Source organism: Penicillium samsonianum, assembly GCF_028829775.1.
Source record: "Penicillium samsonianum strain IBT 33392 chromosome Unknown utg000007l_segment0_segment0, whole genome shotgun sequence".
NCBI lineage: Eukaryota > Fungi > Ascomycota > Eurotiomycetes > Eurotiales > Aspergillaceae > Penicillium > Penicillium samsonianum.
This window is the reverse complement of record NW_026643265.1, coordinates 2,776,110-2,802,756: the sequence shown is the minus strand read 5'-3', so window position 1 is coordinate 2,802,756 and position 26,647 is coordinate 2,776,110. Positions and strand designations below refer to the sequence as shown.

At 48.6% G+C, this 26,647-nt stretch overlaps 10 protein-coding genes across 10 annotated transcripts; 5 read left to right on the top strand and 5 right to left on the bottom strand.

Annotated features, from left to right (window-relative positions):
- Positions 1–3,522: 3,522 nt before the first annotated feature.
- Positions 3,523–4,848, bottom strand: N7471_011942 (uncharacterized protein; the record flags this gene model as incomplete). Its single annotated transcript, XM_057284661.1, has 1 exon — positions 3,523–4,848. One exon carries the CDS (start codon positions 4,846–4,848, stop codon positions 3,523–3,525), a length of 1,326 nt encoding a protein of 441 aa, XP_057130927.1.
- Positions 4,849–5,244: 396 nt separating this feature from the next.
- On the top strand, positions 5,245–5,651 carry N7471_011941 (uncharacterized protein; the record flags this gene model as incomplete). The annotated part of the gene is made up of 2 exons (XM_057284660.1): positions 5,245–5,372; positions 5,411–5,651. The coding sequence occupies 2 exons, from the start codon at positions 5,245–5,247 to the stop codon at positions 5,649–5,651; spliced, it is 369 nt and encodes a 122-aa protein (XP_057130926.1).
- Positions 5,652–8,425: 2,774 nt separating this feature from the next.
- On the bottom strand, positions 8,426–10,464 carry N7471_011940 (putative glycosyl hydrolase; the record flags this gene model as incomplete). The annotated part of the gene is made up of 2 exons (XM_057284659.1): positions 8,426–9,510; positions 9,582–10,464. The coding sequence occupies 2 exons, from the start codon at positions 10,462–10,464 to the stop codon at positions 8,426–8,428; spliced, it is 1,968 nt and encodes a 655-aa protein (XP_057130925.1).
- A 1,434-nt stretch (positions 10,465–11,898) lies between these two features.
- On the top strand, positions 11,899–13,454 carry N7471_011939 (NCBP3 domain-containing protein). Its single transcript, XM_057284658.1, has 2 exons — positions 11,899–12,074; positions 12,139–13,454. Exons 1-2 carry the CDS (start codon positions 11,976–11,978, stop codon positions 13,372–13,374), a joined length of 1,335 nt encoding a protein of 444 aa, XP_057130924.1. The 5' UTR covers positions 11,899–11,975; the 3' UTR covers positions 13,375–13,454.
- A 236-nt stretch (positions 13,455–13,690) lies between these two features.
- N7471_011938 (uncharacterized protein) lies at positions 13,691–15,291 on the top strand (the record flags this gene model as incomplete). Its single annotated transcript, XM_057284657.1, has 2 exons — positions 13,691–13,949; positions 14,057–15,291. The coding sequence occupies 2 exons, from the start codon at positions 13,691–13,693 to the stop codon at positions 15,289–15,291; spliced, it is 1,494 nt and encodes a 497-aa protein (XP_057130923.1).
- Positions 15,292–15,400: 109 nt separating this feature from the next.
- Positions 15,401–16,607, bottom strand: N7471_011937 (60S ribosomal protein eL29). The gene is made up of 4 exons (XM_057284656.1): positions 16,515–16,607; positions 16,365–16,416; positions 16,022–16,124; positions 15,401–15,954 (listed from the first exon to the last, which is right to left on the bottom strand). Exons 1-4 carry the CDS (start codon positions 16,519–16,521, stop codon positions 15,919–15,921), a joined length of 198 nt encoding a protein of 65 aa, XP_057130922.1. The 5' UTR covers positions 16,522–16,607; the 3' UTR covers positions 15,401–15,918.
- A 728-nt stretch (positions 16,608–17,335) lies between these two features.
- Positions 17,336–18,186, top strand: N7471_011936 (F1F0 ATP synthase subunit delta; the record flags this gene model as incomplete). Its single annotated transcript, XM_057284655.1, has 6 exons — positions 17,336–17,467; positions 17,538–17,560; positions 17,642–17,772; positions 17,863–17,951; positions 18,009–18,098; positions 18,154–18,186. 6 exons carry the CDS (start codon positions 17,336–17,338, stop codon positions 18,184–18,186), a joined length of 498 nt encoding a protein of 165 aa, XP_057130921.1.
- A 221-nt stretch (positions 18,187–18,407) lies between these two features.
- On the top strand, positions 18,408–19,849 carry N7471_011935 (uncharacterized protein; the record flags this gene model as incomplete). Its single annotated transcript, XM_057284654.1, has 2 exons — positions 18,408–18,810; positions 18,864–19,849. 2 exons carry the CDS (start codon positions 18,408–18,410, stop codon positions 19,847–19,849), a joined length of 1,389 nt encoding a protein of 462 aa, XP_057130920.1.
- An 813-nt stretch (positions 19,850–20,662) lies between these two features.
- N7471_011934 (uncharacterized protein) lies at positions 20,663–22,983 on the bottom strand (the record flags this gene model as incomplete). Its single annotated transcript, XM_057284653.1, has 3 exons — positions 20,663–22,037; positions 22,099–22,476; positions 22,526–22,983. The coding sequence occupies 3 exons, from the start codon at positions 22,981–22,983 to the stop codon at positions 20,663–20,665; spliced, it is 2,211 nt and encodes a 736-aa protein (XP_057130919.1).
- Positions 22,984–23,750: 767 nt separating this feature from the next.
- N7471_011933 (uncharacterized protein) lies at positions 23,751–26,150 on the bottom strand (the record flags this gene model as incomplete). The annotated part of the gene is made up of 3 exons (XM_057284652.1): positions 23,751–25,529; positions 25,580–25,947; positions 26,003–26,150. 3 exons carry the CDS (start codon positions 26,148–26,150, stop codon positions 23,751–23,753), a joined length of 2,295 nt encoding a protein of 764 aa, XP_057130918.1.
- Positions 26,151–26,647: the final 497 nt, after the last annotated feature.

The window sequence follows — 26,647 nt, the reverse complement described above, 5'->3', positions numbered from 1 at the left end:
CCAGTACTCCACTCCTATGGGAACTGGGATTGTCAACGCCACACGACCAGGACAGGGTCGAAGACCAGACCATGCCTTGATTTTCCCGCCTATCCGCCCCATTTGGGGACCATTTGGGCTCTTTGTACGAAACCGCTATGCTACTGGCTGCTGTGATAACCAGTTAATGCAGGTTGTGGTGTCTTCGCTCGGATCGCCCAGGACGGGATGGGCGTTGGGATGAGTCCATGGCCAATCAGTGGAGTGGTTGTGATGCATTAGGACGGATTGGTCACCTTCTGACGGGATGAACGGCGGGGCTATTCTAAGTGGGGATTTGGTTGGTCTTGCATGGATCGTGGAGATGTTCGTGCATGCATGCAAGCCGTCTTGTTTTTTTCAAAAATTTTATTTCTCTTTGTCGGGTTGAGCTTTCCGCTTCCCCCGTGAGGCGGCTTTTGGGTGTATGTTGGGCTTTGGCCGTTGAGATTAGGTTTTTTTTCTTCTTTTCTTTGGGGGTTGGGTTGGGGGTTTGGGGGTTTGTAATAATCGAGTTTTTGCTGTTTTAGTGTGGTTTATTTCCAAGGATGGGTTTGTTTCATTTATTCTTTATCATTTATTTTTGGTTCTGGTTTTAGCTCGGTTTTGGCTCTGTTACCCTTTTTGCCGTCCACTATACAGGCGGATCGTGATCGTCTATTATGTCAAATCATTTCAAGACTTGCATGTCTGCCCAGGTGGAAGTGTCATTCCCAGCTCCACATTATTATGGCAAAAATGGTGCCAGCCAGCCAGCTATCGCTTCCACACACCATCCGCTCTGTTCAGCTCGAGACTATCGAAGTGATCGGGTATTGTGTACCATTCGCCGACTGAGATCTATCGAATCAGATCGAGTAGATGGTCTCTCAGTGTGATAGGACAACAATAGCTCGGTAAATCAGAACATAATTATATGTAATATTATTTTGTACGTAGGTACACTGGTACTTGAACATTGGCATTGTGAAGGATCTGCAGGTTCCCAGTACCTAGGTATGTATTTTGTATCTTTTAGCTTAATTCCGGCCTAACAGACCGTACATCCATACTTGTGTTTACCTGTTTGTTGTCTGTGGGTCCAAACGGGATGCGGACCGTGGAACTCACAAGGGAGAAAACTTTGATGTCATGGCGTTTACTGTTTACTATTTTCTACATTGTTCCCTTTTTTTTTTTTCATATTTCCTATATCCCTTGTAGGATATTGATGGTAGTGTTTACTCATCACCCAAAGAACCCGAATCCCAAGAGGGAAAAAAAAGCCCCACGAAACTCTAATTCCTTGTTCCAAGGCATAACTAGGGCAAAGAAAGTTCAATGAGTGCCGCGAACACTGCCCTGACCACCACTCGGCACCTGCGCACGATGACAAAAATGGAAAACGGCGCCAAGGCCAGATCGGATCGGTTTTATACCTGAAACAAGCCGTTGGAGTGTCGCTCCGCTGGTGTGGATATTAAATATTGCACTACCATGGGACGAGAAGGGAAGGATCAGGGGTACCTAGGTATAGCATACCTAAGTAATACGAGCAAATACACATTCAAGATTTTGGCTATTTCATCCATGGTTTGACAGACGCACGTTGCAACTCGATCCATGGATTCATTCTTCTGCCGTTGGGTTCCAAGCTCCCGGATCGCGATGATCGACGCCCACATCGCCCTATAGAGCAGTTTTGCCGGGCTCAATTTTGGGATCCATTCGTGTGCGCAAGACCGATCGAGATCGAGATTTGGACCTCGGCAGATTATCAGCATCAATGGAGTTTGGATGGTAATTTGGTATTGCGTTTGTACAACCTCCTATCTCTCCTGTCATACACCTGGGCATGGATCCTATTTAATTACATATTAGCATTCTAAAATTAGACCACTTAAATCTCTTTACATTAAATGTACATCAATCCTAGTGACATACGGAGTACACAATATAGTTTTAATCTACATACACAAAAGCTAGCCAACACCGCAATAACCGCCCTATAAAATACAGTCCCCTGATTGGCCCACGGAGAATCTCGGTGCAATCTAACGCCAACCCTAAGACAGTTTTAGCGCAGAAAGGTACCCGCCTGGCGGTACACGATAGCTGCCCAGCCGCGCGAGCCCTTTTCCAAGGCGTTTTTTTGCGCTTCCCACCCCCTGAGCATACCGGTACCCGCAGATAAGATGTGAGAGTGATGCAAATCGCCGTTCTTCGGGGCTTTCCCGAAACCAAAGCCTCGATTTCCAGCACCCTAACCATGGACTGAGGCCTTCATTTTCCCTTCTGGGTAACTGGCTCCGGTGGTGGCGGTGTTGGCGGTTTCCGGGGCTCTGTCAGGGGCTCTGGCAGCTCGTGTGGCAGGATTCCAGATTACAGGGTTGTTTTGAAGTCTCCTCCTTGTTCGGGATGATCTTCCTTTCCACGGTTTTGGGTGTCTTTCTTTCTTGGGACCTTGGAAGGTTTAACGGTTGCGTGATTGTTTCCAATCAGGATTTTGAGTTCCGATGGGCTTCTATGCATAAGTGGGGTTGTTTTTTTGAGGGTTGCTGCCTTGGGCATCTATCATTGTGTTTGTATATGCACAACCTACCTCGGGGATTTTTTGTCGCGGCAGATTGGTATTATTTGGTCCTTCCTAATGTGGCTGGGGGTTTGATTTGTAGTCTGCTGGGATTAATAAGGTCCTTGGCAACGGCGGCTTGGCTAGAAGGAATATCGGATTTTTGATATCTAGTAGTGCTTCTGCTTGTAGTGCCCCTCATGCAAGCTGCTTCCAGAGCTCACCGCGCTCATTTCCAATGCTAAAATAAAAAGGGGGTGGGGTTTTTTTTATGTTCTCGGGATTAAACGGCCACCGAGAGAATCTGTGAGAAACGGCGATACCAAAGGGAAGTATTCGTTTCTTTCGAAAAAGTGATCGAACAAGAATCTTTATTACTTATCAGCAGCTGATAGTTGAATATAGGCTATTAGATGTACTCACCATTCAAAATCAATTTGCTGCTCCCTTTATTGAGCCCATGGCTTTACCTCCCCGCCTTGAGCATTGATCGACTGGCAAGCTGGGCTGTTGGGGTTCCTCTAGCTATGGATCCCATTCGCCGTTTTCCTGCTCTTGATTGCAATTTTGTGTCAACATGAAGAGATCCTGAACTGCACCTATAAAGCATGTTATGTTGTTGGTAATCCAGTCATGTTGCGGGAGGTCCTTTGTAGCAGGATCGTTTGGGTGTGTGGGATGGCTGCGTGGGAAGAGGCGGGAATGACCCATTGCCAGCTACATGTACATAATGTTTGGCCCCAATTCGATTTCTCATGGCTCGAAGTGCTCTAATAACATGGTGTTCTAGCCTTGTATAGTTCCTTGCTCCATTCTAGGTACCACTTTGTTGCTGTGTTGAGTTTGATTGAGTCCAATTAACCGGTCACATGATGTTTTCCGTCTTTCGTGCTTTGCACCTGGTGCACATTCAAGCATGATCAGTTCTTCGCTTTTTGTTTGCGCCCAATGTATCATACAGTGATAAGGCTACAGCTGCCCTCCTTGCTGAAGCCAAACTGAATTCCCATTTCACGACAGGCCATGCCAAATGGCAAGAAGGATTGTTGTGTTGACTCTTGAACTCTAAAGTTCGTTGAGTGAAGGATAGCCCCTGCGGTCATCACCAAAGTGTAAGGCTGGATCTCAATTCTTTTGAGATTCGGGAGCCGCTCTCGTTGCGCTAGCACAGTCTGAAGATTCTTATTGACAATGTCGAAGTCCTCCTCGTGATAGCGAGCAAGCTGGAGGAATTCTAGGCTTGGTGGAAGAACCTCTAGGAGAGATACTTTCGGCCGATCGCTTGAGCCAAATTGCAAAAGTGTGCGTAATGGCATCCGAAGCTCACGTAGCTGGTGGAATTCGGCTAGAGATCCAAACCCATTAAATTCCTCAGTGTCTTCATCAAACCCGCTCTCTGTAGTCTCTCCATTATTATTCAATCGAAGTTCCCGAAGGCTGTGCTTTTGGGAACATAGTGCGTTGTAGAATAGAAGAGGGCAAAAGTCTGTGTAGACTTCACCCCATATGCTTTTGTTATCGTGCTGATAGTCGAAGATCTCCAAATTGGCACACGAAATGATGTATTCGGCGAAGCCATTGCCCCCGTTATTCGTATTAAAGCGACCAAGATCGATTTTCCTGATCGTAGAGGTCCCCGGCTTAAGTGATGCGATACCGGGGTCAACTTCACAGACTCCCCCTGCAGTGAACACTCGCATTGCGGGAAGATAGAAGAATGGCAGCAGTTCATGCGCCAGGTAGTATTGCTTGGAATCGTCCTCCCAAATATCCACGCTTTCTAGCAGTTGGAGAACTGGCTTCGGGCTGGATAGATTTCCATTGGCGGCAATTCGCGTTACCATGGGTAGGAAATAGGGCGAGTGTGAAAATCTTAGAGTCATACTCTTGATAGACTCGAGCGATAGCACAAGCACTGCGAGCCAGGCATCAGGGCATCCTGTCTGCAGACTTTCTTCCCATGCGGCAAGATCATCTGCAGCGTCGCCCGCTTGCTTCAAGGTTTTCACAAGCCCATCGACGTCGTAATCATTCCCAGGTTCTGACTTGGAGTGGTACCAATCAACACTCAGATTTTGGAGGGCAGTACCTATTCTAGGATTGTTTCGAACGGCGCGGGAAAGAGGATAGATTTTGGGGGCGTCAACAGAGATTGTTTTGTATGCTTTCGGGAGGAAGATCGAATACCAATCACGGCACACCAGTAGAAGATTGAGTTGATCGCTTTGGTCATCTAGGTGCTCACTGATGAGGAGAAAAATGTCGTTGTTGAGAGACATCTTGGTAAACAAGCATTGAAGGCGTATCGACAGCACAGAGAAACAAAATATCTCTAGGTAACTTTGCTATTGGCTACAGACGGAGAAATGAAGAAGAGTACAATTCGAGGAGGAATTGAAGAAGAGAGAGAGAGGGCAGGGAGAGCTAAACTATAGAATTAGCATCGAAACTGGTCGGGGGATAGAATTTAAAGTTGGATTTTTTCGGATGAGCGTCCGTCTAATGGTCCACTGACTACGGACCCTAATAGTGCTTGCGTCAAAAAAAACAACTCTTTCTTGGCAAAAACGTGATCTTGAAATATCTAGCCAATCAGAGGCCCTACGGCCTCGTGAATTAGTTCATCGTAGTCGTAACTTGAAGAGCTACCGTATGATACCCTTTTCATAGGGGATATGGCAGCGGTAGTTGCGACTGGTGCGAATGCGCAGTGTTTGCCCCTTACAGGAGAGGAACACCAAAAACCACAGCACCAGTTGACACACCTCGGTCGATGGAAGACATCGCCAAGGGAGCCCGCCACGTGCTTAACTACATCGAGAATAATGGCTCATAGGACAGATACATCACGGGATACATCCGTGCTGTCCGCCAGTTCGCACTCAACGCCCAACGGGGAGACGGCCAGGGGATGGCCAAGGTGCTCGAAGCGCTGACCAAGATCAACGCCGACACCGAACGTCTGAACCAGCGAATTGATACCATTGAAAAGACACCAAAGATTTTATCAACCAATGTGTCCACCTCCGCGGCGAATTCCGCAGTGACGTGGCGCCCATGGACAGGCGATGTCGCAGTCTAATTGGAGGAATAGTGAAATAACGAAGTTCGTAGTAGGGGGAATTTTGTTATTACTATGGCGGATTAATTGGTACATGTGACCGTTGTTAGAACCAGTAGAACTCAGCTTAGGACCTACCTTCCTAGTAAAAGTGGTAAAAAGTAAATCCTACAACTTTAATATCAAGTCAGTATGGCCGAGTGGTTAAGGCGCTACTTTCGAACGGTTTCTTTAATAAGATTTCCTCCTGTTAAGTAGTTCATTCGTGAACCTAGGTTCGAGTCCTAGTGCTGACGTTCTTCTTTTTTTCCCCGATAAGAAAAATTCAAGCATTCAAGATGGATATATAGAGAAGTTCTCTTTGTATCCCTTGCTATTTTTTCTCGGAAAGAAAATATTCAAGCATAAAGATAGACTATATATAGAGAAAACAATAAGACCTCGGGATCCTAGTACCTAGGTATTACTAGCAATGAACATTAGAAGCGAGCCGAGCCCAGTACGTTACCATCAACATTCCAAGATTTATATCACTATACTAACACTCTTTAGGAAATCAACTTAGCCTTCAGAGGCGGCAGCCAGCTATCGATTCTCTGTCTAATTTGGGAGGTCATTTTTAAAGTTCAAATTGGCCCATAGCAGCCTACGACCAGAAAGTATTCTCCATGATCGTAATAGACTCAAGGTGACCGGTTCTGAATATAGCGGATTTTAGAACGCCATTTAGCACTTGCTTAAAGTTATAGGGACCGGAGCTAAGGGAGACTGATCCAAATTATGACATGGCCGAGGCCCGAGAGCTATTATATTCCACAAAAGCAGTCATTCAAAACATAGGCGTTGTACGCCGTGACAAAAAATGAATACGATAGAGAACGCGCAGAAAGCAAGCTGAAGCTAGAGACAAGCTATCGAGAGCTAGCGGCCAAAAGGCACGAAGGGAAAAAGAAAAAGAAAGAAAGAGAGAAGGAGAAGGCGAGAGAGAGACACAGTGTGACATAGGCGCTAAGGCAAACCCTCGCTTGCAAGGGTCTGTAATTTTGGTACAAAAATAGAAGGGCCGGTCAGGTACTTGTCTTCTCTAACTATACATCCTCTATCTTGAATGCTTGAATATTTTTTAGAAGCTCTCTATACATACATACCTACTCCACCGTTTGAATATTTCGGAGGGGAAAAAAAGGTAAGGGACAAAAATAACGTCAGCACTAGGACTCGAACCTAGGTTCACGAATGAACTACTTAACAGGAGGAAATCTTATTAAAGAAACCGTTCGAAAGTAGCGCCTTAACCACTCGGCCATACTGACTTGCATGATTAGATTAACGCTAATTATACCTCAGGAAGGTGTCAGTTCTTTTCTAAAAAAAAACGATGTATGAAGGAGGCTGTCGTTTATGTACCTATATGTCCAAGGTTGTACCTTTCCCCTTCCATTCAGTCACCTCTTACCGCTTTTTGATCGCTAAGCATAATTGAGCATGCCCGTATTTTAACTTCCAAAGTTCCAAGGTTGCCCGACCAGCGAGCCTTATATAATCAGCTCCCTCGGGGCATACTTTGTATGCCCACCTGGGTGCCCGATGGATGATCTTGGATGATCTTATCAACTTTAGAACCCCAAATCGGGACTTGTCACTAATAGAGACTGCCCCTAACTTCCCATATTTCCTATAAGAGAAAGAAAGAAACCCTTTATATATCCTACATCAAAAATATAAACATGATCTTTATACGAAGATGGATTTTATCGCCAAGTGCTCCCTATTCTCCCTCGGTACCTAGTAGTTAGCGCGATTAGCGCGAATCTTATTCCGATCATTTTAGATATCCTTATACTAACTACGGAGTATTAATTGGGGTTTTAGAAGTTCTCAGTTAGTACGTTCTAGTATAATATATACCGTATTAGTGTATCCTTATACTTAATATCCGTACTAACCCTTCGAAGTTTTTTTTTACCCTACGACCCTATCAGCTCCAAAACCGGTAAATAGTAACGTGGTAACAAACTAGTAATACTGTAACTAGTACATAACCTCTAGTAAATACTAGTACCATTTACCCTGCGAGCTTTACCCTGTGACCATGCGACCATGTCATTCACAAGGGCAGCACTGGCAGCACTTTACGAATAACTTTATATCTGGGATTGTTAACAAATTCAAGTAGCTCACGGACATCGGAGAACTTCTCGCAGGGCTCTTCTATATGGACAACCGGCAACTCCAGGGGCTTCTATCGCGAATCGTGATACATTGGTATTATTGATGTAGTCCTTCCTAATACGGTTGAGGAGTTTGATTTGTATTGATTAGATATATATAGTTTGCTAGGATAATGCTTATCAACGGCGGCTTAATATCGGATGTTTGATATATAGTACGCGCTTGTATACAGACAACATGTAACTTCAGGGGCTTTGGTCGCGGCAAGTTGGTATCATTGACGTAGTCCTTCCTAATGCAGCTGGGGAGTTTATATCCAAGGTTGCCTTGATTGGATATGTAGTCTGCTGGGATAATACTTGGCAACGGCGGCTTCCAAGGTTGGCTAGAAGGAATATCGGATGTTTGATATCTAGTACAAACTTGGAAGGAGACATCGTACTTTGGTCACTGTGTGTGTGGAGAACTGCAACTAGCATGGCCAAATGGGAGGGGAAATAGATAACGAGTGGGCTAGTTCCCCAAGGCCTAGTACTTTTGGAGATAACGTAGCAGGGAGAGTAGAATTGTATGACCGAAGAACGAGATACGGCTTGCTAAGTCTTCCATCCTAAGTCCGCCATCTACTGGCGACAAAAGACAGGCATACTCTCAATCGGACACTCGATCTCAACATCGCGACCGCCCTCATACACAACATCTTTCTCGTCCCAGAGCTTCCACGATGCCCCAGCCGGCAGATAGACCTTGATCTTGCGCTGACCTGGCTCCAACACAGGCACAACCAAGTACTTCGATCCAAACATATACTGAGTCTCAACCTCCCAAGCCCGCTCATCCGACGGGAATTCATAAAACAAAGTCCTGATCACAGGAGTACCCTTCTCATGAGCCTCCCGCATCAACCCGCGCGTGTACTCACGAAGCTGCTCACGAATCCCAATATACCGTTTACAGATCTCATAAACCTCATCTCCATATGACCAAATCTCATTATCCGCCCCGCTAGCCGTCGGCTGTCCCTCCGGCTTCGGCTCACGGTCACCATGCAGCCGCATAACCGGACAAAACGCTCCCCACTGGAACCATCTCGTGAACAACTCGCGGAATACAGGGTCGTCTGGGTTGCCGCCGTGGAAGCCGCCGATATCTGTCGTCCACCATGGGATCCCGGCTAGCCCCATGTTCAGTCCTGCTGCGAGTTGATTGCGGAACGAGCTCCACGACGACGCGATGTCGCCGCTCCACACGAGCGCTCCGTACTTCTGGCTGCCCGCCCATGCACACCGCAGGAGGTTGACTATGTTCGTCTGGCCCTCTGCCGCCATGCCTTCGTAGAAGCCCCGTGCGTACTCTTTCGGATAGGTGTTTCCAATCTGCAGGTTGCTGCCGGCGTGATAGCGGTAGATATCGAAGTCGTAGATCGAGTACTCGGGCTCGGCTTCGTCAAGCCAGAATGTTTTGATTCCTATGTCGTAGTAGTTTTGCTTGGCTTTGCTCCAGATGTACTTTCGGGCTGCTGGGTTCGTTGCGTCGAAGTGTGTGATGTCGCCATCGCATTGCATCGCTACGCGCATACCGCGGTCGTGGCGGATGAGAAGCCCTTGTTCGAGCATCTCTGGGAAGTTCTCGGATGCGTTTTCAACGGTAGGCCAGATGGAAACCATGAGCTCGACTTTGAGCTCTTTAAGCTCCTTGACCATGGCCTCTGGAATTGGACATTGTCTATTAGTGGGTCTTACTATCGAAGCGATATAAGAAAAGAGAGTGATGACTTACCTGGATCGGGCCAGAACTTCGGATCAAAGCTCCATTCTCCTTGATGCTTCCAATGGAAGAAGTCAATGACAATCAAATCCAGAGGAACCTCGCGACGCCGGTACTCGCGTGCAATATTGAGCAACTGCTCCTGGTTCGTGTAGCGGAGTTTGCACTGCCAGAAACCAAGACCGTATTCTGGCATCATCGGAACATAACCTGTCGCTTTGGCATAGGCTTCTTCAATTTCTGCGGGGGTGTCACCCGCCACAACCCAGTAGTCCAATGCCTTAGTCGAGTACGCTTCGAAGCTCATGACATTCGTTCCCAGAACCGCCCGTCCGATACTGGGGTTATTCCATAGGAAGCCGTAGCCGAGCGACGAAACCGCAAAAGGAACACTGGCCTGGGAGTTGCGGTGCGCTAGCTCAAGGTCTGTACCTTTCAGGTTCAGGTAGGGCTGCTGATACTGTCCCATACCGAAGACCTTCTCTTTATGATCGAGAGACTCAAATCGCATAGTGAGGTGGTAGTCGCCGCCCAAGATTGGACGCAGCTCGCGAGCTTCGACAGTCAACGCGCTGCACTTGGGGTCCATCGGGTCCTGGCGGTGGCGGGCATACTCCTCAAGGAGTTTATTTCCCTTCGAGTCGTAGATGATAATCTTGCCTCTACGTGACACAGTTGCTTTGATGTTGCCGTTGGTGATAGTCGCTTCTTGGCCAGCGGATATCTCGATGGTTGGGCTTGGGCTGGATGGCTTGGAAGAGAGGGCCCAATCTTCCGTTGGAATTGACGCCTGTCTTGTTGCACGCACGCGGAAGGCATTCTCGCCCCATGGCTGCACCCAGAGGATGTGGTCGTCGAAACGGAAGACGAGCTTGTCGTCTTTGGCGTAGAGCATTTTGGTACACAAGATTGTTAGCGGTGATTAATCTGCTGCTTTCTGATGGAAACAAGAGGCGATCTGTGCTGGACAGATGAGCAGTTAGTTTAAAGAGCCGGGAATTAAGTATTGAGGGATGGCATGGTACCCCTCACCATGCACTCCTGATGCTGTGACATGGCTATTTCCGATGACAATTACCGCAGATCCACTGCATGAAGTACCAGTAACAACACCCATTTATTCGAGAGAACTTCTAAGAGGTCTCGGAGGTGTTGAGGTGGAGATACGTACCTTTAAACGCCTCGAGATCATAGGTAGCATCCGTCACGAGTTTAGCCTAAAGTCGACCTTCTAGATAGGGCAAGGATACAACTCCGTGTCTTCCAAAAGAGGAAATTTACATCGTCTGAAAAGATATCATATTGGTTCGTATAAGAATATTCCATAGACAAGCTCACTCAAAAGAAATGTCCTGTCATGTTGAATCAGGCACAAACGATTGGCGAGTACAGAGACCTGGATAAGTATAAATAGATTCCAGGGTAAACGAACACTCCCGACTCATGCTAAAGGATTTTATTTCATGGAAACCCTTATTTGCTGTGATTTTTAGGTCTAATGGCCTTCTTGCATTCCTTAATTTGCATAGACTAAAGCTATCTATTCCAGAAATAGTATGGTTGTACCTCGCTTGTGTTTTATATTGTGTTTTTGAGTATATCATGTTCTTTAAGGGTTCCCTGAATAGTACTTTGCAGACTATGTGAAACAAGCTACATATGGCACAGCGAGGTACATATGTAGTACCATAGTTTTTCCGGAATTTCGTTTTTGTTGGAAATTTCTATATACCATGCTCTAACTAGATCTCGATTCATGCCTCGTTTCAACAATGAGCCCAACCCACAATCGCCACATAAAAACAACACATACAAGACGAGGATCTCGGCAAAGATTGGATCCGCTTGGAGATTATGGCTATCATTCGGATCATGGATGGTCTAACAGCTTCATTGGATGATGTCTCCCACCTTCTTGCACTGGTATGTGTTTAATCTGTTGCCACAGTCAAAATATGTCTCCCGTTGTCCCCCTCAATTGGGCTTTTCTAGTGCCTGTTGTAAGCCCATACAGCACTTCCGTGCCTATGAGACATACGTTGATGGCGGGGTGCCCGAGAGACCATGTTACTATTTCTGTCCTTCTAGCCCTTCTTCTTTGTTTAAATATTTAAATATCCATAAGCTGTCAAAGAAAACAACCTTTAATCCCTTCACAATTCGTCCTCAGGCTCAGCGTTCAACAATAATAGCTGTTTAGACGTTGGGACGTTCGAAGTTGATGCCGGATGTCTGGTGTTCCCCGGAAAAAGAACGCTATTCCTTATCAGGACAGAGAGTCAAGCTACCAGCGGGCACGGTTTTCACCTTGCATTGCTCAGTCCTATCCCCTCAATTGTCAATTCCATTCGAACTGATAGCTGAGATCTGATTTGAACCTTTGATTCATCCAGCGAAGCCCAAATCATGGCATTCAGCGGGGCCGCCTCAGCTCCTACCGCGGACATGGACATCGACATGGACCTTGACCTAGGACCAGAGCCGGAGCCGGAGTCAATTCAGGTGGTGAGTGTTTTCTTTTGTCTTTATAGTCGTAATCGATTGTCGACTAACATGTGTCGAGTGCTAGGAAACAACTTCCAACTTAGAAACCACCGTCGACCCTCTCACCGATGAAGCGGTCTACGAAAAAGTGCATGTTCGCGGCGTCGATGAAATGACCACAGAAAATATCAAACAATATGCTCGCGACTGCTCTGGACAGGAACCAGTGCGCGTTGAATGGATCGATGACACATCCGCCAATATCATCTTCTCCGACGCCGAGATTGGCCTCCAAGCTCTCACAGCTCTCACCCAAGTCGCCGAGGAAGAAGACGCGTCTGGCTTGCCACCTCTGCGTCTCCGATCGGCGAAACTTCCCTCCTCCCACCCTGATTCCGTCCTCCAAGTGCGATCGGCTGTCAAGTCGGACCGCAAGCAAGCGCGTGCTCATGAGAAGAGTCGCTTCTATCTCATGCACCCCGAGCACGATCCTCGAGAACGCCTGCGTCAAGAGTTTGCGGATAGGAGACGCAGCGATGACACAGGCGATGGCGATTACAGGCGGCGCAGATTCGATGACCGGGAGCACCGACGCCGCCGAGACCGCGACGAGGACGACCACTTCAACGCCGACATGTACGATGATAATGTTGGCTCTGAACCCGAGCGCGCTCGGGGAAAACCCAGAGGTCGTGGCCAGAGGGACCTGTTCCCAGAGGACGAGGGCCGATCAAGCGGACGTCTCCGAAATCGCAGTGCGTCTCCGGGACGAGACACGCTGGAGGAAGAACTTCGAGTCGATCGAGGTGGTCGTGATAATAGCAGGCGGTTCCGTGAAAGGTCGCCTCGAGGTCGTAAGAACAAGGATAGAGAGCTTTTCCCAAGCGCGGGCGCGGGCGAGAGCGAGTCAGGAAACCGCGAGCTTTTCCCAAACAAGCCCACATCCAGCTACATCAAGAAGGAGTTGTTGCCTAGCAAGCCTAGTCATCATCGCCGGTCAGATGCATTCGACGCTTCTTCTATCCCAGGCACATCTGAACACAGACGCCACAGCAATATTGAGCTCTTCCCTGATTCCACCAACAATGGCGCCCGCATTCGTGGAGCAGCCACAGCCACCGAGGACCAAGGATTTGCCATCCGGGGCGGCGCATCGAACGGCATGTCGATTAAAGGCAGGGGTGCGTCGGTGCGCGAGCTTTTCCCTTCCAAGTTCGACAGTGACACCGACAATAACACCAACGCTGGCAAGGAATTGTTTTCTGAGACACTAGAGGGACGCGGCGGTCGTCGGCGTCGGGCTGAGGATATGTTCAGCTGAATAGACTAAGCGATAGGGCGTGAACTTGTGCATTTGCTTGATGTTAGGGGGCTTCACGGGAGCATGATGGATATCCGGCGTTTCGCGAATGGGGAAATTGATTGTCTGATAAAATTTTTATAATGACACATACTCTGCTCTGCTGAAGGGTGGAACACCTAAATTGTTCTGTAATCTCCGAATAATAACTGAATGTAATATGTAAACCAAACCAACATTCGTCTAGGAGTCGTAATTGGAAGATCTATACAAACATGTCGTGCGCCGCGACTAACCTCTCCCCAACCGAAATCTCTCCGAGGCATCAGATACAAGAATGGCTCCCTCCAAAACAATAGATGCACTATCAAGTGCTATCGTTGCTCGGTTCCTGCGCAACAATGACTATTCCGAGACACTGAAGGCTTTTCTCCGCGAGGCTGACCTTGCTCCCGACGTGGGGCAGACCTCGGGCGATGACACCAACAACTGGACCATCCAAAGCTTGCTCGAAGAGAAGAACACCTATGATCAAACCGTGAATTTTGAAAGATATGGCAAGGGTCATCAACAGTCAGCTTTATGGAGCGAGCCAGGTGAGTTTTATCCCTCTGGCATGGCAGTCAAAAGTCATGGGGACTCGGCTTTACATGTCAAGCTTTATCTGTAATTGCTTTCGTTCTGTTTTCTGACAGACATCTAGCACCATCAAGACCTGCTCTCATTCAGACACCGACATCATCAAATATCCTTGCTGCGTCGGTAGAGCAATGGCAGAAACCCCGCGGCTATGCCGATGAAGCCGCCGCAGAGGCTGCATCAGCGCAGTCTTATGTCGTCTCCACGGGTGCAGACAGACAAGTCCATTTACTCGAGACAGCAGAAGGCAATACGGCTATCAAATCATTCTCGGGCCTTTCTGATTCACCCATTCTATCATTGATCTCGATCCTTCAGGGCCGGTACATCCTCATGACCAACATGTCCGGACAGCTGCTCCTCCAGCATGGATCTCAAACGCTGGACAGCAGGAAGGATCATGCAAAGTACGTGGTGAAGGTGGTAGCCTACGAAGACAAGGCCGATCCTTGCAAGTGGTGGGTTGCCACCGCCGGGTGGGACGAGTGTGTTTTCTTATATTGCCTCAATATCCCCGAAGAAGCAGACGCACCAGCTCTCAAGATTGGCGAGCCCGTCACATACATTAAGCTCGTTTCAAACCCGGAATCACTGCTGTTTGTCCCACATGTGGACACCAACGAGCTGCTCCTCCTCGTCTCGCGCAGAGACTCGACTTATATCTACTACTACCAGGTAAAAGCAGCATCGGAAGAAACTGATACTAATGAAAATGATGGAACCGCTGCGGAGAAGTCCCCACGAGAAGCTCGCCTCCTTGGACAGCAGAACCTGGCCCCCCATTCAAATACCTGGGTTGTGTTCTCGCCGGCCCATATGGCGCTCAGTCCACACGACCCAGGCCTCTTGGCCGTAGCGACGTCGACATTACCCCATCTGAAAGTGATCATCGTGCGTCTGCTATTCCCTGCAACGAAGACAGCGCCCGCTTCAGAGGACCCGGTGACACAGGCGTCTCAAGCACTGGCAACACTGGAATTGCAGAACCGCGAGGATGCTGCTATCCTCGTGCAGGCAAACACCTTCGCGCCGCAAACTGCTTACTCCACACCGCAGGTGGCATGGCGGCCTAATGGGTCTGGGGTCTGGGTCAATGGAGATGATGGTGTGGTTCGTGGCATCGAGGCGAAGACCGGGAAGATCATTGCTACGTTGAAGGGTGGTCATGAATCCGGCTCTAAGGTGAGGACCGTTTGGTCGGGGTATGTCGCTGTACCTCAGGAAGAGGGTGACCCGGTCTGGGAGGAATGGGTTGTCAGTGGTGGGTTTGATAAAAGATTGGTTGTTTGGAAGGTATGACCTTTATGTAACTATGCAATATCTGTAGTGTGTCTAGAAGTGATACGCTAATATGAATATCATGAATGTGAAAGCAAATGTAGACGTAAAATGAATTGATTCGAACAAGGCCAAGTATAAAAACGACTGTTACTGTTTACGGAATGTAGGCCCCCTGACCATGAACCCTGTCTCGATCGAGAAGAATCAAGACAGGATATATAGCAATCGGGGACTTGGGGGTTATTCTTGGCACGTTAAGAAAAAATCCTTCAGCAATCGCGCATGAGAAAAGCACGCAGCTGTACACACATATGCCGGACGGGGGTTTGGGGAAATGGGAGCGAGACTAAGCTCAAGGGCCGCAACACAGACGAAGTCGGACCCTCGAGTCTGGAAGGAAAAAGAAAGGGATATAGCAGAAGAGATTCCGCTTGGGAAATTGGCACCGCTGTGCACATCGAATTAAGCCTGTTGATTTCTCGATATCAAACAACTCGAGGTTCGTCGCGCAAGGAATAAGCAAAAACCAGGCCTATTCGACACAGCGGACCGTCCTTGATCGTCACACACGTTATGTTCTCTGGACCTCTTGCACGCTCGAGTTGCATTTCATGTTTCCCATTTTTTTAAGACTGAGTTCATAATCTATGCGATCTCACGCTTGCCCTCCTTGCGCTCCTTCTATTCAATGGGTCAGTATTCCGTGTCATAGGTGGTGGGTGTTGGGTTCGGGTTGTGGTCAACGTACAAGGGCCTTCATGGTGCCGTGGAGAGCGTGACGGTGGTTGCGGCGGAACTTGGGGTCAACACCGTTGAGGGAAGGGTAACGGTTGGTCTTGGGCTTCTTGATACTATTCGAGGAGATATATCAGCGATTCGGTTCTGGTTGAGATGGTGTGACAGATGGTGGTCGAATGCAGTAGTTCGAAGAGATTGCCCGAGCGAATATTCAAGTCGTAACCTCAAAATTATCACACCAGATAAAACCATTCGCACGCTGGCACTTCTTCCACCATGTCCGTTGAATCGATTGAAAAATGTCGGGCAAGTGTAACAGTAGGGTGATCGAGGGAGTTCAAGGGTAGACGTACCCGTTACGGTGAGCCTTCTGGCTGTTGTGGTGCTGGGACGCGTTCTTGGACTCTGTGGGTGAAAATCATGTCAGCGCCATCGCCCTTTTTTTTTTTTCTCTCGCCAGCTTGCAGCAGGGCGAAGGTCATAGGGTCGTGGTAAAAACGTACTGGCCATCTTGTCGGATGTTGTCTCTGATTGACGGTGTGATGGATGGAGAGGAGTGGGAATAGGGACGTCAGGCCTAAGAGGCTCGGCTAGGGCTCGTCCCGTTTGTGGGATCTCGCTTATCGGGCGGTGTACATACTAGAGCGTCACTTTATGGCTTGTTACTTGCAGGATTGTCCTAGACAACGTCATAATATTTCAATACGGTAGTGTATCCTATTGTATTTCATTTGGTTATTCCAGATAATTCAAAATCTGGGTCTTTTTAGCTTGCTTTTGGCAGTTCTTCAATCTGCGACTTTTTCTCACTTCGTTCTGCCACTTTAACACACGTGACCTAGATATATTTATCACGTGATGTATATACTTCTCCATTTGCAAGTTAAGTACTCCAGGGTGCTGTCTATGGGGTATCTTCAAGACATTTTTTTTTTTTTCGGAGGCCGCATGACAGCAGCAAGTCCAATACACAGATACAATGCATTGTGTCCGATTACCAGCGAGAATTTCCAGACCAACTTGTTCTCGGCGTCAAAATTTCACCTTTGGAATCGGACTTCTGGCAAGAATTTAGATTCCAAAACGGACAAATACTAAAATGCATAGAGCAGTAATTGAAACAATATGTTTTTTCCTTGTGTTCTCATAAAAATATGCGTAGAATGACCGTAGTCAACACAGCTCATGCTGGCCATAGTCCGGCCGTTGAATTCCCGTGCCACGTGACCAGCCGCTAGGGAACAACCGGCATTCCGACTTCGACCTTTGCAACGCAACTTCAAGAGGGATAATCCAGCCTTTGCACGTCATCCACCACTGCAAAATGAGCTCCTTCCGCTTCGCTCGCTCCGCCCTCCGGGCTCGCCCTTCTTTCCTCGGTGCTCCCGTCCAGCGCCGTGGTTACGCTGAGGCCGTCGCCGACAAGATCAAGCTGTCCCTGACTCTGCCTCACCAGGTGCGTGAACGAACTCCGGCCGGCATCCCAACATCATTGCTTAAGTACTGACTTGATAATTACTCGACAGACCATCTACCGCTCGACTGGCGTGTATGTTATGCTTCCACTTGCGCCCGCGTCGACGGTGCCTGCGCCCTTTTCCTAAATACTGACCAACCTCCGCAATTACAGTACCCAGGTCAACATCCCCGCCGCCTCCGGTGAGATGGGTGTCCTCGCCAACCACGTTCCCTCCATCGAGCAGCTCAAGCCCGGTCTCGTCGAGATCCTTGAGGAGAGCGGCGCCACCAAGCAGTACTTCCGTACGTCCGATCCTCGCGCCCTGAGACATTCCGCAAATCTGGTCTCTTGTCAATTGGGATTAATCAACTAACAATGGTATTGTTGTATAGTGTCCGGTGGCTTCGCCGTTGTCCAGCCCGACTCCCAGCTCAGCATTAACGCTGTCGAGGGCTTCGCCCTTGAGGATTTCAGCGCCGACGTAGGTTATTTTTCTTCGCAACGTCGCGACTCAAGCTAACTGGAACTTCCTTGCTAGTCCATCCGCGCCCAGATCGCCGAGGCCCAGAAGATTGCCAGCGGCAGCGGCAGCGAGCAGGATATCGCCGAGGCCAAGATTGAGCTTGAGGTATGAACCCGCGGTGACTACTAGACTGGTTAAATACTGACTTTTTCTCGAACAGGTTCTCGAGACCCTGCAGGCTCACGTCAAATAGACTTGATGTACATAACCATTATCGCCCCAACCATGAACCTGTAGAATTATAGCAATTCTCCCTTTCCCTCTAATTATACTTGTTTATTATATCATTTCTTCTGTCTATATTCTAAGCGGTAGAGGTGGGAGCGCACCTTCCAAGCTTGGAAGTTGCGCACATGACTTGCCCGTCTCATCTCCAACGACCATCGACTTTCATCTTCAGCTGACCGTACAGACATGGCATTCGCCAAATCACTCAAGTCAGACCCTCTCGGCATCGTGGATACTCGACTGACGATGACGGACTCACCTACTGATGGCTTCTTTTCACCTCTCTTTGCGCCATTCACCGGGCTTTATGGAACCGACGAACGACAGCCGGGCAACCAGACAGAAGCAGAGGCAAGCCCAAAGCAAGCTCACCGAATCCTCGAACTTCGCGAGTCATTCCGTGGTTTCGATTCCAGCCGAAAATGTCCTCGACTTGAGTTGGATGTTGCTGTGGATAAGTACCACACTCTTGATGGCCTTGCTGAACCCTTGAATCCCCAAAACACGCCCGCATCAAATAGCGAACGAGGGAGCACGGAGGAATCTACTGAGTCCCTTCGTTGCTATAAAATGGAGAACCTACGGACGAGTCCTGCACCTCAGACGGGGAATTCAATTTCGATTGCTTCCAAGATTCGCCAGAGGCAAGCTTTGTTTGTCAAGACGATGGAAGCGAATCCCCCAAACCCTCAAAGTTGCGACGCCTTTCCGTTGGCCGCCGACAATGGATCAAACCCCCAGTTACTGCCCTGGCGAATCATCAGCCAGGCATAAATGCCGGTAACTTCAAGAAATTCGGCAATCCAGATTCACTGCTGCGATGCGTTCGGTTTTCTCCTCCAGCCTCTCTGTCTCCGCCTTCTCGTGCGATACGTCGTCCCCTACCTTCGATCGAAAGAAGGCAGGATTATGTTGCTTTGCATCGACAAAAGAAACAATACCGCAAATGGAAGGTCACTGGTCGCACGAACTCTCGAAAAAGCTCGCCATGCAACATCCCTGCAAGAAGAACGCAGTCTCTGTCAGCCTTCATCCCAAAGAACCATGATTTGCGTGGCTCATCCCTTTCTAGCTTGCCATATCGTGAAACACGTCAAACACCGTTCCTCCCTCGCGTTGTCTCGGGTGGTGATACCCGGGAAGTGAGAGCTGGCAATGTGGGCGACAATCCTGTTGCAGATGACTCGAACATTGCGGGTAACACCGAGCAGAACCTCCCTGCATTTCTTGCTGTTTCATTTTCGCTCTACGGACTCCGACCCGCACCTAGTTCATCCACTAAGAAAGCACCAAAGTACGCTTTCAGATTTCGAATGACTCGAACTGATCTCCCTCAACAACCTTCTCCGCATTTCCCTACCGAATTCGAAAACACCACTTGCCACCCGATCATTGATGACTTAATATTCCACACTTGCTTCATCATCCCTGCGCTAGTTGTACTGCTGCCTCTCAATGTCATCTTCGTTGCAACATACCCATTGACCAACACCCGGGTCGGCGCTGTAATGCTCTACCTTGCCAGAGCTTTACTGTATCTACTGACGAACATCATCATTCTTGTGTTGTCCAAATGTGGCGTGTCTTGCGGCTGCCAGTGGAATCCGGACACCGTCCATTCGGACTGAGAAGCTAGCTACACCCTTAGGGTGGTGAACAATTGAGGTTGGACAACATCGAGGGCACATGCGGACCAGCGAATTCCGTTCGTACTTTCTCCGAAGACAGTTTGTATGCAGTATATGCTACGGGTATCTTCTTGTGTCGTGCGATTGTGTTTACTCTTGTTCTATTTGATACACTTTTGTGGCTGAAAGCCGAGTCATGAGTATGAATTAAACAGATTTCAGTAACGAAGCCCTTTATACACTGTCCCATGCCACCTGCAACATGGAAATTCCACACCATGTCTATCTAAAATAAAAAGTAAAGACCGAAGCAATAAGTGAGAAAATAACGAGATCGCTTTTCGTAGCTACGACTTTGTGGGGCTAATCAAAAGTTATGCATGGAAAAGTCGATATCACAAATCAGACCTTTCCTTCCTTTTTCTGCCGTCTATCTATGAAACTGAGAAGTGGGACAAAATATCTATAAGAAAAAAATACATCTAAAAAGGTTAACCAAAAAGACATCACAAGGCCGCATAAGCGGCTTGCTATTCTTGTTCTACATATGCAACTATATGTACCGGACTTTCCCTGGCGGGTGGGGCTTTCCTTTTTATATCCACAGAACTTCCAATTTCACGGGATGTGGTCTGCCAGGATGCGAAGGAAGCGTGCTTCTAGTACCATAGGACAAATGGCAAAAATCAATGAAACCCAACAAACCAGATCTAGAAAAGACGCAGAAGCAGCCAAATGGTCGAGCAGACTGGATTTCTTTTTTTTTTGCTCTAGAAACGAGTTGAGCTAGTCATATATATTTGTCTACAGGTTTCAGAGTGCTTCAATCTCATTCAGCCCAAGCTTGGTCCAGCGCAAGATTAAGTCTTCAAAGCTCTCTGGTAGCGCGATCAGTTTGTTCATCGCCGAGGGAGGATCAGTATGAGAGTTTTCATCTGCTTCTTCATCAGACTCTTCTCCAGACTGTTCTCGAGACCGAAGAGAATAAAGCGCAGGAGAGCGACCAAGCTTTCCGTTTGAGGGTGATACAGGAGAATAAGATGGCGACGCCGGAGAATAGGAGGGCGATACAGGGGAAAAAGCGGGTGAGGTAGGAGAGTAGGAGGGTGACATAGGGGAATAAGCGGGCGAGGCAGGAGAATAAGCGGCTGATACAGGAGAATAAAGTGCAGCAGACTGGTCAGGCTCCGAGATAGCATCCTCTCGGTTGGTAGATGACGGGAAAGGAGCAGGCAGTGATGCGCCGGTGGCATTATTCGTTCGGTCCATATTGGCAAGTTCAGATTCCAGGCCATGTGTTGGAACCGTTAACTGGACCCGAGGATAGTCACTGTGAACTGGTCCTTGACCCGGGGAGGCGGGTCTGCTGGGGGTCGTTGACTCGTTCGGCGCAGTCGGTGAGCCGGGCTTGTTTTCAATGACCTCTGTGTGCTTATAGCTACTCTCACCATAAGCGTTTTTCTTATCAGAGAGATATTGTGCCTTGTGCTTCCGCTCAATCTCGAGTAGTTCAGACTCGTTGCGAGAGAGCCAACCCGATTTTAGAGAGTTCTGTAACTTGCTGGACTCCTGCACGTTGTCGGTAGGGGGTGTCTTGACTGAGGAAGCTTTACCCATCGTTTGTCGGGAGATCAATACGGGTGAACGTAGTCTGGGTGGATTTTCAATCCTCGAGAGGGCTTCTTCCCCTAGCGGTTTGCTAAGGACATGTTCGTGCGCTGCTGTTGGATACATCCAGGGCGCCTCCGCCATTGACAAACCTAGACCGTGGAATCGGGAATTTCCTCGCACGAACAGCTTCAAGGGAGCGCCAGAATCCGATTTTATCTGACAACAATATGCCAGGTTGGCATCACTCATGGGCTCTCCATGTTCGGGTTGACCGGGCTCAGCGAGGGAGATTTGCGCACTAGCCCAGTCGGAAATCCCGAGATTTTGACAGATCATTGCACGTAAATTCTCAACTGAAGGAATATCGGATATGTTGACTAGACGAAAGTTCAAGCCATCCAAGGTCACGAGAACCCATTTCTTCGGTTTTACCGTCAATACGTCGATAGAGGTCGATTGATGCTGGTTTGCAGTTTGTGATGGACCTTCCTTGGACAGCAAGTTATGAATATCATCCGGGAGGGCCACAGGCAAGGCAGTGTGAACCCTTGGACTTTCCGAGCTGTCGTTCTCGTCGCTATCAAAACGTCAACATTATTCTCATATGTGCCGATATAGGAAAAGTAACGTGAACGCACATCAATAGTGATTTGTCAAAATGACGGAGAACAGAATGACCATGAGTGAGTTGGAATCGAATAATCTCGCTGTCATGTATACTCAGAACACCTTTTCTTATTCTTGAACAGCGGCTGTTCTCGAGTTTTGATTTGCAGAAATCAATTTCATGCAACATTTTCCGAATCAGTGCGTTATACTCATTCACCTCGGCGAACTCGCCTTCTTGGAATGGATTTGGTTTTGGGGGTTCTTCTCCCGGCATTTTCGAGTCGAGCATATGCTGAGTCTGTTGATATTTCGGCGGAGAACAGTTTTCGCCATTCTTTTCAAGTTGTTTGTCTCGTAATAGTGTCTCTATCAAAGCACGCTGCTCTTGATTATTCGGTATATCATGGCTATCAATCATTTAGAAAAAGCGTGTCCAAGATCCAAGTTCAAACTCACTTGCGAACCTTCCCAGCAAACATAATAACATTGAGCAGAAGCAGCATTGTTGATTTGAGCCTTTCCAAGTCGGCTTTCAGGGGATCTAGGCTCGGTTCTAGTAAAACGAGCTTAAATTTCCCAGTAACCTGTTGCAAACGGCTTTTGCCAGACTGATCATTGATATCGACAACTTTTTCGATCTGTTGAAGCACATCGCGACATTGCTCTAGAACACACTTCAGTGTTTGAAAGGCCTCATCTGAACAGAGCTTAGAGGATTCCCCCCCTTTCAAGCTATCACCCAGCTCACGCAGAATGGCACTGATAAGTGCGACCTCGTTTGACAGGAGCTGTATAGTTTCGTTTGCATTTTTGACTCGTCGGTAAAAGGAGAACAGTTTGACGGATAGGGAAGTGCCTAAGTCTGCGACCTGTATGATACTGGCTGCAACACCAATGATCTCGAGGCCAGACATGACGGTAATACACCGAGCTAAGCACAGATAAAAGAAAACACTTGAGAAATACGGGTGTTGGGGCTGTTATTGCAGCGGGCGGGGCGCATTGTTAGCGCAGTGTTAGCGTTTCGTCAAATGCCCACGTGAAGGGATCTTCAATCATTACTTATTATGCACTTTGATACGCGTCAAGCTCTTGATTTCCGGGACAGTGGCCAGTGGGTGTATGAAACTAAGCTTGCCCTAACTTGGCATGTAGTAGCTCCGTGAGTGTCTGAGATCATGATCATCTATACCTACCTAGGTACTAAGGTTCAATTCAATGTAAGGAGGTTTACTACCACAAAATGATATTCAACATTAACCAAATTCCAGAGTCTTTTAAGTTGCATTTCTGGTCGGTTAGAAAAGTCCAAGCGGTTGCAAAAGAATAGGGCAGATAACCAATACCAAGACCAGGTATATTGGTAGAAAGATGAAGACAAGAAGACCAGCAAAATAGCCAACCAATAACCCAATAAAACATCCGTTAAATCGCTGGCATCATGAAAGCAGAGATGAGAAAGGAAAAGCTAGCTAAAAGAATCATTTCGTCGCCTGAAAAGCACATTCAAGAAAGAAAAAGGAAAACATATAAAAAAGACATAGCAGCGTGACAGGGGGGATCATTTATATCAACACGGCTCTGAAGCACATAACTCGTTTTGTACATGTCGTAAACTGGGTCTGGAGTAGACACAAGAGAAAGGGAAAACGGAGGATGCTAGACGGTACCAAGAGAGCGATCAAGTAAATTCCACACCGTGCTGCTGCTGCCTCTCTTGTCGGGTCCGGGCTCGTTCAGCACGTCTGCGGCGACGATTGTTCGCGTACGAGCCGCTCATCTCAGTACCGGTATATGTGGGGGAAGTGACACTGCCTGCCCCATATGGAATGGTGGAAGGCGCAGGAATGGGAGGTGCGGGCGGCATTTGGCTGACCTGGGAGGCCGGTGCGCCCCATGAGGATGCAGGAATGCTGCCTGAAGGTGCCATAGATGCCTGTGGAGGGGCAAGTTGAGCAGCAGCGGCCTGTTCACGTCGCATTTGCTCGTCTTGTCGACGTTCGAGTTCTTCGACGCGACGCCAGCGGTCGTAGCCCGCGTCTTCGTTGCCAGACAAGGAGCCCGCACTGCTGTTGCGACGTCGAGAGCTTCTTCGCTCTCTGCGACGGGCCTCACGGCTCGCGGCCGCTTCTTCTTCGGTCAGCCGACGGAGTGTAACATGTCGTCCGTCATTGTGCATTTTCACTTTCACAGATACCGGCGGTGAGGCAACGTCGTCCCCTCGGCGCCGGCTGCTGCTCCGATTGCGACGGGAGGCTGCATCTAATGCTGCACCAGCGGCCGCACCTGATGCAAATTCTGCTCCATCATGGGCGAGGGAGTGACGTGAGGGAGGAGCTTCCGGCCTCAAGTCACCAGAGAACTGCTGGTGGCTCGGGGGCATAGGCGGCATATCTGATACAGCGCTATGGACAGCACCGGAGGCCAGAGGAGGCTCTGCAGTAAGAAGAGACTCTCCATGTGAAGTGTGTCGAGGTGGAGGACGGGATAGATCGGTTTCGGTGAGATCAGTTTCACTGTACGAACTGGCCCTTCTTCGTGGGTAGAAACTTTCTCCCGCCTGTGGTCGTCGTCTGCTGTTTACTCTCTGCAGCGCCTCGTCTTCATCTTCTCGGCGCTTGATATCCTCCAGCCGCCGTTTCTCTTCATCGTCCTTTTTATTACCGCGGCTGAATAGTCGCTTCACGGCAGCAAAAGCACCGGCACCCAGAACAGCGTCTCTAATCCCATGAGAAGCGTTTCGCTTGGGCGGTTCGGTGAAATATGTGCTGTTGTAATAGTAAGATGAGCCTGGACTTTGGGACCTGCTTGGTGCACGACTCGGTGGTCGATTAAGGGGCGTGTGATGTGTTGGCTCCGGTCGACCATCTTCCATCCTGCTGAGAGATTCATCCGTGTGGCTAGTACTGCGCGAATGCGCAGGTCTATAGCGACCCGATTCGGCATCATCTTCTCGCTTCTTTCGACGGTCCCAGAACTTCTTGGCCATGAGACCAGCCCCAGCCAGTGCGCCAATCTCGAGGAGTTTCTTGCCGAAACCACCACCTCCTCCACCACCATGATGGCGGGAAGATTCATCCGAATATTTTTCATCGGAAATAGATGTGCGAGAGTCTTCATACGCATGGCTTGGGTGGCGACTGCTTGTACGTCGTCGAAACATTGAAGCCAAGCCAGCACCTGCAGCACCGGCGGCGAGAGCTTGTCCCGCGTGATTGCCATGGTGCTCTGAAACTTCTGAAGGTCCCGTATAATGACTGCGATCACCACCGTGCTCACTTCCCATGTGATATCCTTCGACGTCATATCGGTAGGAAAGTATAAAGTAAAGAACCAAGTAGCCGAAAGCTGTCAGCGCGAACAGGATGAATAGGACCTTTGGCGACCCGTAAAGCGTGAGTCCTAGTGGAATTTGGGCAATGCCGAGAAGTACAAGAGCACGACCCAGCCACCGGTGAAACTGAGATATGTTAGAAAAGCACATAGATCCCTTCTTGAGGCATCACTTACCACCAGTTTCAAAGGAACGTGGACTCGCTGTCTCTTACTCTCCTTCTTGTGCAGGAACCAGCCCCACAGCACCTGGAAAATGACCAAAACATAGATTGCCAGGCCAATTCCATGATGAGGGTTGGTTAGGCTTCTTTCCGGCCCAACGGCGAACCACCCAAGCACAAACACGACCGTGGTCAAGAGCAAGGTAAGTACCTGACACCAAGCATGCAATTTGAATGCCCAGTAAGGATTCCATCGGGAGTAGTATCGGATTAGGAAAGTTGATGTTGGGACGATACCCAAGAAAACGATGGTTGCAATGACGCCGTGCGCGATGATTATGGAATGGTACCCGGCCATATCTTTGAAACGGTTCCCCATGCCTGTAACATGTCAGTCATTACAAGATAACTAAAAAGGTATACATCTTAGACTAACCATTGTATCGCATCGTCTCAAAGTTAACCCCCATCAAATTGGGCAGCAGGAAGGTATCCCGCCCAGAGTCCCAGGTGCCATCCCCAACATGAAGGGTATTGGATGAATACGTGCTGCTCCCAGCGGCGGCGAGATCTGAGTTTGACATTTTGCGGATAATTCTCGAACGACTATGCGATCTTCAGTCTGGAATGTCGGATTTACCGCCGGAGATCTTTCGAGATCTCCCGATCCGAGGAATGCACCATGCGATAACGGGATCGGGATTTCAACTGGAATGCCCAATAACAGGTGGCCCAATTGGTTGTATATTGACCAGTTTATGGCGTGGAACTGATCGTGTCACAGGATCTAAGTAGGGTTCGAGAGTGTCGTAGAGTAGAAGTCGAAGCGGAGCGCAAGGAGAGAGAGAAAAGAAAGTCGTACAGATTCGGAATGTGAGGTTAGGATAGGATTGAAAAAGCGTCCGACAACGCAGTTGATATGAAATAGAAAAATGCACGTCGCACGGGACCTCGGGCAGAGAGGAATCACAACAAGAGGCTGAGCGATTCCCCTTGTCATCTGTTTTCCTACAACACATTACCGGGCCAACCAGCTGCTGACTCATCATCGGCATTGTGACCGCCTTCCAAAGTCAGCTAG